Source organism: Centruroides vittatus, unplaced genomic scaffold (genome assembly GCF_030686945.1).
Source record: "Centruroides vittatus isolate TY-2023 unplaced genomic scaffold, ASM3068694v2 contig_290, whole genome shotgun sequence".
Classification (NCBI taxonomy): Eukaryota; Metazoa; Arthropoda; class Arachnida; order Scorpiones; family Buthidae; genus Centruroides; species Centruroides vittatus.
Window position 1 is genome coordinate 356,039 of NW_027121846.1, and position 12,571 is coordinate 368,609.

Genomic DNA, 12,571 nt, shown 5'->3' on the forward strand with positions numbered 1-12,571 from the left:
AAATGAAATTTGGCTGTTACCGTTTGTCGATGTAGAGACTGATATACTCTACGTTTATACTGCAAATCGCTTGTTGCTTGTTGAATGTACGGTCGGCAAAACAGTCGTAATCGTGATCAATACGATAAACTAATCCGTGAATCAAGTACGTTTTTTTACTATAGAATATGTATATATATATTACATTCGACACCTACCAGTCTGATATATGTCAGATTACAGAGACCCTGGAGTATATTCAATAATAACAGGAGAAAACTAAAAAAAACATTGCTTTGGCTTACGTTGAGAGTGAACGAGCTTTAGCGGTGGTTGGAATAGGCACCCCAAAACATTTTTCTGGGGCTCTATCCCAATGGTGTCGAAGCCAAATTTGGTGCGGATGAGTTAAACGATATAGAACCTTACCTAACATTCCGACATATACCAAAAGCAAAACTCGTATAAAAATATTATAAAAATCATAAGAAATATATTAAAATAAAAGAAATACGAAAAAAATTAATCTTGTTTTCTAGAAATAAAAATGGTTAAAAGAGATTAATTAATAATTTATGAGAAGTTTTTGCAAAATAACAAAATGAATCTGAATCATTACTTGGATTAATCTATATTCAGATATTATTAATCAATTAAGTAATGAAGTAAATGTTTACAAAATGAACATTTAATTATTCATATTTAATATGTCAAAACTAAAAGATAAAAATCCTTTTATTTCAATTCTAAAAAGAAAAAAAAAACTCTTATGGTGTTGGAATACCAAACTATTAAATAACCTTATTTTCTAAATTGATTGATAAAAAAGATAAATTTAACAAATATATTATTTTTCTTCGAAATATTTCAAATAAAATAGTTGTTGACATGAAATAACTCATTTAATTAATTATTCAAATATTCACGAACTAATTTTCTATATTTGTAGCTTCTGTGAAAAAATTAAATGAAATCATTTCCTTTATAAAGTCTAAACTTTATAAAAAAAATATACATTATTATTCAAGATCAACATTAATTAATAATTAGCATGCAGGTTTGATTTTCATCAGCTTGAAACCTAAATGACGTCTGTCAACATGTCATCACGTGATATTTGTCCCAATATTTAGGTTAACATATACGATGTGAATGAGATATGTTCGTCATTAATTAATTGCTATGAATCTCCTCAAAGCGCTTGTGATATCAATAGTTGCCTTTTTCAGAAAAAAAGATGAAAAAATAGAACTTTTAAAACATCCAGAATGGGAATACGATTACATTATTGGTAAGTTGTATTCTAATTGTAAAATCATTTTTAAATTTAATTAATTTGATCATATATAATTAAAGAAAAGGAAATCATAAAAAACAGTCTTGAATTATAGAATGGATTGATGGATTTTGTTTTGTAGATTCTGAACATGAAATATTACAATCAGATTTATGATCTTTCTGATGTCTTCTTCCCACAATATCTTTCACTTTTTCCCTTAAGTTTGTTGACGCTCAAACATTTCCTTCAATAGGTAAATGAGTAAATTAACGAATTACTTGCATCAAAATTATTCCTTTTAAAAACATTATTCTCGTATTATATATTAACTCATTAAAGAAATTCAATTAATTTATTGAATCTATAATAATAACTAATTGTCCATAAAACAATTATCAAATAAAACATAAAATATTTTTTGTAGTGGGAGGAGGATCTGCTGGTTCGGTCGTTGCCAACAGGTTATCAGAAAATCCCTATAATAAAGTACTATTATTAGAAGCTGGAGGCAATGAAAATATACTTTCCCAAATACCTGCTATGAGTGCTGCTTTTATACGAACTTCGATGGATTGGAATTACGTAACTGAACCTCAACGTTTTTCTTCTTTTGGTTATCAAGACCGAGTAAGTTAATTATAATTAGTTTTTAATAAAATGCATTTAATACAGTATTTTCGCGGAATGACCAGCATACTGGTCTCCCCCGTTTTTATGCGACATGCCGGTCATTAAGCCAAAATACGGTACTACTAATGATAATGATTTTTATTGTATAAAATAAATGCAAAATAATATATATATGGCTATATCTATTAATAATTGAGACCTATAGATGGCCTAGAGGAAAAGTGTTAGGAGGCACAAGTTCAATCAACTACATGATATACAGTAGAGGGAATCGACGAGACTACGATAATTGGGCTCGAGGAGGAGCGCATGGATGGAGTTGGGAAGAAGTATATCCTTATTTCCTTAAATCTGAAGATAATAGGGATATCAATGTTCTAAGGAACGGTAAATATTAAAATATTATTATTTCCGTATTAAATTGTATTTCAGTTATCTTAAATAATTTATATTGGTATATAATTAATGGAATCATATTATTTAATAATATATATCTACAATCTGTTTAAAATATTTAAAATTTTGTTTCACTGTTTTAATTACAGCAACAATAAAATTCCGATTTTAGAAATTATTTTATAGAAATTTTCATTTATATGTTTAAATCGCATTTATTTCCATCAAAGGAAAAAATAGATATGGATAGCAGTGGCGTGCCGTCATTGGAAGCGGTGGAAGCGCCGCTTCCACCTTCCAATGACCTTCCCTTGTAGTTTCTAAAATATAAATTTTCATATTTTAACGTACTTTGAATTAATTAAAATTAATATTTTATTATAACTGCATTGTGTATCTTATTACAAATTTCTATACTACATGTGAAAAAACGATAAGATTGCTATTGTATATTCGAATATCAGTGGCGGAATGTAAGCGCTTACGAGACAGCTTCCACGGCGAGAATAACTGAATGGTGTAAAGCAGCCAGAGGGCAGTGGCGCATGCGCTTTACAGAGCACCAACCTCACCCGGTTTAGCTGGTTTTTTTTTTAACTCTTTTCGCCCTGTGGGCACTAAGAGGGCCTCTTTCAGAAAGCCCATTATGGGTTCGGCCAGGCCCACAATGGGGCGACCGGGTGGTGAAGGACGGGGCCCGACATATCCGAACGGACCACCCCCGAAAAATTCAAGGGGTTTATTCGACCCGTTCGAATTCGATCCCGGGTCCCCCAGAGCGGTAGGCTGCCACCTTGACCGCTCGGCCATCCGGCCCCGGTTTAGCTGGGGGAAGCTACACACGTGTAACGCTTCCAACGATTCTATCCCTTAGCCACTGGTAGGGAGCTATCTGACTAAGTGAATTGTTTAAGATTTAAAAAGTAGAGTATTCAATGTTAATTTTATGTACGTTTTTTGCAAAGTTATATTTAATTACAGTGTAATTAAAAGAAAATTATAATTATATTGACAGATTTTCAGACATAAAATCTTTAGAATTTTTATCACTTTTAGATGTTTTTCATAATATTAAAATTATTAACAATTTTTCCAAGCGTGTTTTAATTTTTTAAATTAAGTAAATTTTATGGGGAATTTTTTGATTTATCTAAATTACGTAGTGAATCGCAATATTTATATTCGTGTCCGGACTATATTGACAAGTAACTCTTAAACATAAAACATATTATAATTAATGTCGATCCGACAAAGATGTACTGAAAAAATTATATGATTTAATATCATTAATTTTTATGGTACCATCTACCAGTGGGTCTGTTGAGCGCAGTTTTTCGACCACGGAGCGAATTCATACATTGGCCAGGAACACTCGGTCGGAGGAAAAATTGTCGTCGCTAGCGTTGCTTTCGATAGAAAAAGCTTTTAAATACGCTGATGGAGTCGACGACCAGCGACTTTTATAATAAAGTAATTAACGACTTTGCGGAAAAAATCGCCGAAAAGAGTTAGTTTATAAAAAATTAAAAAAACAAGTTTTTCTATCATTGTTTGTATCATATCAATTTGTATTATGTATGTGTTATTTGTATTTTAGAACTAAAATACATAAATTGTTTATTTTTGTCATTTTCAGTAATTGTTTAAAACTTTTATGGAAATGTGATGTACCGAACAGGTCTGACCCGTCACGAAAGACACGAAAAAACGGTTAATTTAGAGAAAAATTTATTAGTTTAAAAAAACATAGGTAAAAGTCGTTTGTAGTCGGACATCCATTGTTTACATCAAACTGCCAGGCAGAAACCATAAATCGTGGAAGGAAATCGTCCTATGATCGGTGGAAGATCGAATTCATCTTCGATTTTGACTTTTCTCGCGCTTCAGGTAGGAGTCTCGTTACGCTTAGTAACGAGGGACCAACCACTCGGGAAGCGTGATTGAGGGAAAATGACCAATCAAATGGACGAAACAAAGAACGGAGATTGATGTAATCTCCAACAATCGAGGACACCTGGCACTCAGTTAACGTTCCGAATAACCAAAACGCCGTGTGTCAACGCGCGCAAAAAAAAAAAAAAAAAAAAAAAAAAAAAAAAATACAATTTCTCGTCTATTGTGCCAACCCGTAACCCTTGCCACTTCGGATTTAGACCGTGTCCCCGACGCCAACAGAGGAAGTCTCTCCGTGCCCTGCAGACTTGTCAACGCCACTGTCCCGGGGCCACTTTCGATCGACCATCAAAGAACCACATCGACGCCCAGGATGTCCGAACGGCTGATTGTCCTAAAGCAAACTATTTTGTACATAGTATATGTTTATTTTATGTTTCTTTTTTGTCGATTTTTGTCAGGTACGTCTCTTCCGCCACCACGCACGTACGAATGGTCCCTAGGCCATCACTGACGGGCAATTAACTGATTGCTCCTGGAAGTCGGCTTCTTACAGAAACACAGCTTCCCTATCATCAAATGTCACGGCACGCCACTGATGGATAGGTTTATCTGCGGCTACTAAATATAATAGCTGACTCGTCCGCCATTTTGGATCGTAGACCTCAGCTGATAATAGCATACTCTGTGTATGTCACGAGTATTAATGCACGATTTTAGCAATTGTATTATAGATTATATAAAATTTATTCTACTTTTTCAGTTAATTTATGCTTCTAGCTTATTTAAATTGTTATTATACGAGTAATTCCATTTTTACTTAATCATTACCACGTATAAGTGTTTCTTTAAAACTAAATTCTGCTGTACTTTATAGAATCTCTAAAGCCAATGCAATGCGTTAAAGTTTTCGCACAGACACTTTAGTCCTCCGTGGAAAAGTTGTTTTCGCTTGGTTTTAGTATAACTTATATCGTAAAGTAAAACATAGTAATGACCTCGGAGAAATTTGACAAAATAGTATCATATTTAGCAGATGGTACACATCTATGTTGTGTCACTCACAGACTAATGAAAAGAGAATAATTATATGCCAGGTGCAACGGTTTATCTTAAAAACGACAGAATATTATATCACTTTAGCGAGGTTAAAAAACTTTTTAAAAACCTAAGCAGTAAGTAGTATCAAAATTAATATTTTATGATAATGTATGTCCTTATACTGCATTATATCATTGTTTCGGAAGAACAATGGCATAAACGCTGCATATTTAGTAAATGCAAATAAAGAAAACTTTATAATTGAAGAATTTAATTCCAAAACGTGCTAAATTTAATGTTATATTTCAAATGTTATAAGCCTATTGTCTAGTAAAAGTATTTCATGTAGGTAAACTATTTCAATTTACTTAAGGATACCACGCTTCAGGAGGCTACCAAACAATTTCTTCTCCGAATTATATAACCCATCTAGTAAAAGCATTTATGGAATCCGTCATACTAAACGGTCATGCCATGAGGGACTATAATGGACCTATTCAAAAAGGTAAACAATATTAGAATTGTTTACACTAAAAATAATTTATAATTAATTTTTTCGTTGTTTTTATTTGTTTTACGAAATATTTACATTTTATTCCAGGTTTTGCTTTTCCTCAAGCGTATATAAGAAATGGAAGGCGATGTAGCTGTAACAAAGCATTTCTACAGCCAGTGAAAGATCGACCAAACTTAACTATTCTGCTCTTTTCATTTGTCAGTAAGGTAAGGAAATAACCGTTTCACTGATTTCTACAAATTTTTTTCGATGGCTAAGAAAAAAGTAACAAGGAGAATACACATTATCATAGTAGGAAACAAGTCATTAACGTAACTACAAAGGAATAGTCGCAAAACTTTTCTGTTAATGTTAAAAATTCAGATTTGGTGATTGATTCGATTAAATTTCCACTAACAAGTAAGTGTTGTTAGTGCATTATGAATCTCAAAAATCTTGTACCTGAATGACTTTATGCATTTAATGCAATTATCCTAACGAATTTTACGTATTGCTTTAATAGTGAAATTTGGGTACATTGTCAGACAAAATTTTCCAACTAGCTAGATGCCAAAATGAAGTCGTTGAATACCAAAACATAAAATAGATTGTAGGCAAAACATTGCTGCATCTCCTATAACTAAATTCAGCCACAAAGTATATAAAATGTTTGTGGATTTTCTTGCGGAAAGCCAGCTTGAACACTTATTTTTTGTCGCATATTAGACCCACTGTCATAATCATGTCTTTTAATGTCACTAATATTTAATTGTAAATGTAAAAGTAATTGAATGATTTCATCAAATAATGATTTTCCCGCAAGTTGTTGATTTCGTAAAATGAAACAAAATGCTCCCGAATAACTAAAACAGACTCAGTGAAATCTACAAATCGCAGAGTAATATTAAGTTACTAATGTCGTAGGTGCAATATAAGAAAAGAGACAAAATCCTTTTCTATTAGACACGATTAATAATATTTTCGCAAACAGATTATATTTATAGCCAAAGGAGAAATTTCTGTATTTCATTTTGAATGGTTTTAGTATAATATGTTACGTAAAATTTTCGTAGAATGCAACGTAGCTTTACTTAATAATTCTATCAAACCCAACAGCTGATCTGAAGGATCACAAAATAATAAGTTATGGGTTGATAAATAGTATGATGTACAGGGGCAAGAAACTACTACTTTGAGGTGGAGAGCATATATTTTAAATTAAATTAATTTAAAAAATACGATTAAAAATTGTAGCCATGCATTGTGACGATATCACAATGAACAGTTGATCATATTTAATATATTTTTCCGTTGCTCTCGTTCTTCAACAATGATTAACCGTATTTCTTTATCAATTGTTTTACATTTTTTTCAATTTATCACTTGTTGCAATCCACTTGAAATACATGTTACAGATGAATTTTCGTGATTAAATAATAATTTAGATGTTTCCACTTAGAATGACTTTCTGGATCCTAAGGTTATAGTCACTTTATAGGAATAAAATAGTTTTCAGAATTCTATATATAATTGAGACGAGTTGATAATAATAATAATAATAATCAGTGCAGAGCCCAAACGGTTAAGAGTTGAAAGTTGAAATTTGGTACACAGTTAGGGTACGTCACGAGAACGCACACTAAGAAGGGAATTTTTGAAATTTCTTCCCCACGGGGGAGAGGGACAGGATTAAATCTTAACACTTCCATCAACAATGAAAGTGTTAAGTAACAATAAAAGTGTGAAGTAACAATGGAAGTGTCAACAATGGAAATGTTAAGAATGGAAGTGTTAACAATGGAGGTGTTACGTAACAATGGAAATGTTAAGAGCCCAAACGGTAAGAGTTGAAAGTTGAAATTTGGTACACAGTTAGGGCACGTCACGAGAACGCACACTAAGAAGGGAATTTTTGAAATTTCTCCCCACGGGGGAGAGGGACAGGATTAAATCTTAACACTTCCATCAACAATGAAAGTGTTAAGTAACAATAAAAGTGTGAAGTAACAATGGAAGTGTCAACAATGGAAATGTTAAGAATGGAAGTGTTAACAATGGAGGTGTTACGTAACAATGGAAATGTTAAGAGCCCAAACGGTAAGAGTTGAAAGTTGAAATTTGGTACACAGTTAGGGCACGTCACGAGAACGCACACTAAGAAGGGGTTTTTCGAAATTCCTTCTCACGGGGAGAGGGACAGGATTAAGGCTTAACACTTTCATCAACAATGAAAGTGTTACGTAACAATAAAAGTGTTAAAAGAAAGCGACGTGAAAGACGTAGATGGAGAAAGAACGGGCGCTGGAGAAAAAGAAAGAAATAGAGTAATATGTTAGAGCATATTCGATTTTCAAATTTAAACAGATTAGTTCGGGTTTTCTCGACTTTTTTTCTTTAGAGCATTCGATGAAAATCGAACGATATAATCAGAACACGTCGTGAAAATCGAACAATATTAGAATATTTGATTTTCAAATTCGACCTTTCTTTAAAAATATTTAGTTTGTTGATGAAATTACTCTTTTTCTTCTGTGACTATAAAGTAATAATCTTAATCTTCGCTATCGTTACTTTTGCCCGAGCAACGCCGGGCTTATCTGCTAGTACAAATATATTTTATTGACATAATTTATTTATTGTTTAAATTTATTGTTATTAATATATTTTATTGTTTAAATAAGCAATTTTTGTAAATATTTTTCACCGTTTATAGTTATTCTATAACAGATTGAAATTGAAAAACGATCGATTTTCTAATGTCTAGATTGTCTTTCTTTGTTAATGTCTAGGACAGGGGTTTCCAACCCGCGGCCCAAGGCAAGTTCCAATGCGCCCCAATGAACGTGTAAACAAAACCGACAAATTTTTTAATTTTATTTTTATTTATTCATTTCAACGGCATAAACTCAAAAAAAAGTTTCACAAAGCCGTAAACCTTTATACATACTGTATTTCATTTTTGAGTAGAAAGGAAATGTTTTCAAATTCTTGAAAATGTGTGAATGAGGAAGGAATACTAAATAAAGCTTGAGTTGGGGCTCAAAGGATTATAGACCCAAATTCGGGGAATGGAGAGAAAGGCCAAAAGATAAAAAGTAGTGAGAAAGGTAAAACAGACATTCTGTTATGCAAATATTGACCCTTAATTTTCCAACCTTTCTCACTTCTTTATCTTTTGTCCTTGCATTTGGGTCTATAATCCTTTGAGTTCCAACTCCAGCTTTATTTAATATTCCTTCCAGCGTTGCAAGATTTGGCTACTTTGCGCGAAATTTGGCTACCAATTTTTTTAGTTTGGCGTAAAAAATATCATTTGGAGCATTGGCTACTTTTTGAGCTACATATTATTTATAAATATATTAGTCAAATAAAAATGCACTTTAAAATGGTGTTTCGTCGTTTTTTATTAACTAGAGACCCAAACAAAACAAATATTTGTTTTTTAAATAAATTTTTGTTTGTCTCCTTTATAATAAATGAATTTATCTATTTCTAAGTAAAAATTGAAAGTGTCTGTAGAAGTTATTTTTTAAAATATACTTTTCCTGATAAAGTTTTAATACTTATTACTATAATTTAGACATGTTAATCCTTAAATATACTTGTATATTTAAGGATTGGGCCACAAGTATATACAAGATACTTGTGGCCCAAAACTCCATAACTTCTTTCAATGTGGCCCAGAGAAACAAAAAGGTTGGACACCCCTGGTCTAGGATAAATTAAATCACAGTGGTCACCTCTAATAGATTCTAATAAATTTCATAACAAAACACAATCGAGAAATGCAGAATGTATCGGGATTATTATACTGAAAAGTAATTTTAGAACGAGAATAATATTCTGCAGGTTTTCTTCGACATTTGTCATTTTTAAATTTTAACTTTGCGAATCATTATCTTCATTTAGATTTACACCATCAAAGTATAAGTCTAGAATTTTCAGTGTGATGCATATTCGTCTACTTCAAATAACATTTCAATAGAAGATAAATTTTTTGGTTTTAGAAAGTTAGAATATATTATTAAAACTGCAAAATATTTATTTTTTTCTAATTTCCTTTTACGGCTTCCTTTTCCAGGTAATTTTAATGAAACATTTTGAAGGATAAAAATTCCAAATTTATATATAAAAAGATTGAATTAATAATAACACTGAAAAATTTAATAATAAAAAACTTTGCACCATTATTAATATAAATTTCAGCAAAAATAGTTAAAAATTTATTAACTTTTTAAAGGAATTATGACTGTGCCTGCAGGCTTAGACGTAATAGGATATATGGATAAGAAATATGCAAATAATACAATCAAATTAAGTTTTTTTTTATCATTTTATAATAATTAATTATATATAAAAATCTTTTAAAATAAAGTATCATAAGAGAGTTTTAAATGTTGCCAGGAACGTTAAAAAACTTATATACATATTTTTTAAAAAATCCAACAATATTTTTCTCAGAAAAAACGAGAGCCAAAAATGAAATCTTGCGAAAATTTAGTTATGGCACTGATAAGTGAGAATAGTTATAGTATAATGGTATATTGTGATAAATTTATGCATTAAATACAACTTTTCAGATTGTTTTTGATCATTATAAAGTTGCTAGAGCTGTTCGTTTTGAACGTTTCGGTCAATCTTTTATTGTATATGCCAGAAAGGAAATCATTGTGTCTGCGGGCGTCGTTAATTCTCCACAACTTCTAATGCTGTCAGGAATTGGTCCTAGAGAAGATTTAAACAGACTCGGGGTAAATAATTACTCTTTTAATATAACAACAATAATTATTAATAATTTTAAATACTATTATAACAGGAATAATTATTAAATCATATTTTTTCATGAAGATTCCCATTGTTTCTGATCTCCCGGTCGGATATAATCTGCAAGATCATGTATTTCCATTGGGAATGGACTTCTTAGTTAATGTGCCTTATTCTTACACTCTTTATCGTCAGTTTAAACCAACTAATATTGCTCGATATTTTAAACTTGGAGAAGGTGAGTTACAGTTTGTAATTTACTGTAATCATTTCTTTTGAAACTGTTTTAAAAATTTATTAACTTTTTAAAGGAATTTTGACTGTGCCTGCAGGCATAGACGTCGTAGGATATATGGATACGAAATATGCAAATAAATCAGATGATTATCCCGATATCCAAATCAATTTTTTTTCTTACTCTGTGGCATCTGATGGAGGGAAATTTATTCGTTTAGTTTTTGGACTGAACAGAGAGGTCAGTTCCATTAGACCTGACTATTAAATTGTTAAAATACTTTGAGAAAATTTTGACTTAATATTTATGCAAACATGGGAACGTTGTTATAAACCATTTTCTTACCAAGAAGCGTTTGGTATAATACCTATTTTACTCCGTCCTAAAAGTCGAGGGTATATAAAATTAAGGAGTGCGAATCCTCACGACCAACCCATCATTCAACCTAATTATTTATCTCGTTTCGAAGACGTTCTAGTTTTAGTAGATGGTAAAAAATGTTTTTGTAATTATGGAAATAATTTTTTTAAAATAAATTATATATGCCATTTTTTTTTAAATTCAGCTCTGAAGGAAATTCTTCGGTTTGGCAACTCAATAGCTCTAAAAAAATACGGAGCTCGAATATTTCCCAGAAGAATACCTGGATGCGAAAAATATGTACAATTTAGTGATGAAGATCTACATTGCATTGTAAGAACTCTATCCTCGCCTGCATGTCATCAGGTGGGAACATGTAAAATGGGTGCAGTTGAAGATCCGACTACAGTAGTAGATCCGAAGCTAAGGTTTGACATTGTTATTAATTGCGGAAAATGATTCTTTAAAATACTGAATAAAATATTTATTTATCAGTTAAAGGTATTAACATTTTAAGATATGTAAAAAAACGGTTCAACTTCTGCCGGGAATTTCAGTAATGGCAATGTACTTACATAGTCCCAATTTACGTTTCCTTCTCTAGATCAGGGATGGCGACAGTTTTTGAGTCTGCGTGGCATATAATAGGCATAATTATCTTCAAAATATGTATGCGTGCCGAAGTTTTAGACTTTGAATAACAACATTTAAAGAAATGAAACGAATATACCTTAATAAGAATAAATGTAAAAAATCTGATTGAAAAAAGATCCTCAAGCGATATACAGAAAAGGTAGTGGAATGAGACAAATGAAAAACGGAAATTGCATGATACGTTATGTGCCGGATAATTTCTCGACTTGCTAGTTTGGACACGCGTGCTCCAGATATTCCTCCCTACAATCGCTGATGTATCTCCCATCATTTTGGTAACTATAAGAGAAGTTTCAGCGTGTAGAGACGGAGTATCTAGAGTAAAAACAAATTGGAACTATGTAACGCATAGCTTACAGTTTCATGGTCATTACTAAAATCCCGGACGAAAGTTGAACTGCCCTTATAATTAAAAATATAAGAATTTTTTAAATGTGTTTCAATTCTGTTTACAGAGTAAAAGGAGTATCAAGATTAAGAGTTATTGATGCATCAATTATGCCGAATGTCGTCTCAGGGAATACGAATGCTCCGATTGTCATGATTGCAGAAAAAGCATCCGATATGATACGGGAAACTTTATATTTATAATAATGCAGTTTAGAAAATAGTTTTTATTATAATGTGATTAAATTACATATTCGAAAACTATAGGCATAAAACTGAGTTAGGTGTTTTGTTACTTTGATGAGAACATAACTCTTAATTTTTATCTTCTTTTCTTCGAGAGATGTTAAAAATACTACGAATATAAAGCATCACGCTTAATGTTAATTTTACTTTTAAAATAACATTTCATTTCCTTCAAAAAAGGAAATGAAATTATTATTTTATTATTAATATT

General features: G+C 31.5%; 1 protein-coding gene across 1 annotated transcript; it reads left to right on the top strand.

Moving 5' to 3' along the window:
* The first annotated feature begins 1,161 nt into the window (after positions 1-1,161).
* On the top strand, positions 1,162-12,318 carry LOC136972325 (glucose dehydrogenase [FAD, quinone]-like). The gene is made up of 11 exons (XM_067266881.1): positions 1,162-1,270; positions 1,683-1,885; positions 2,086-2,275; positions 5,592-5,723; positions 5,820-5,941; positions 10,295-10,465; positions 10,563-10,716; positions 10,790-10,957; positions 11,000-11,203; positions 11,279-11,501; positions 12,183-12,318. The coding sequence occupies exons 1-11, from the start codon at positions 1,162-1,164 to the stop codon at positions 12,316-12,318; spliced, it is 1,812 nt and encodes a 603-aa protein (XP_067122982.1).
* Positions 12,319-12,571: the final 253 nt, after the last annotated feature.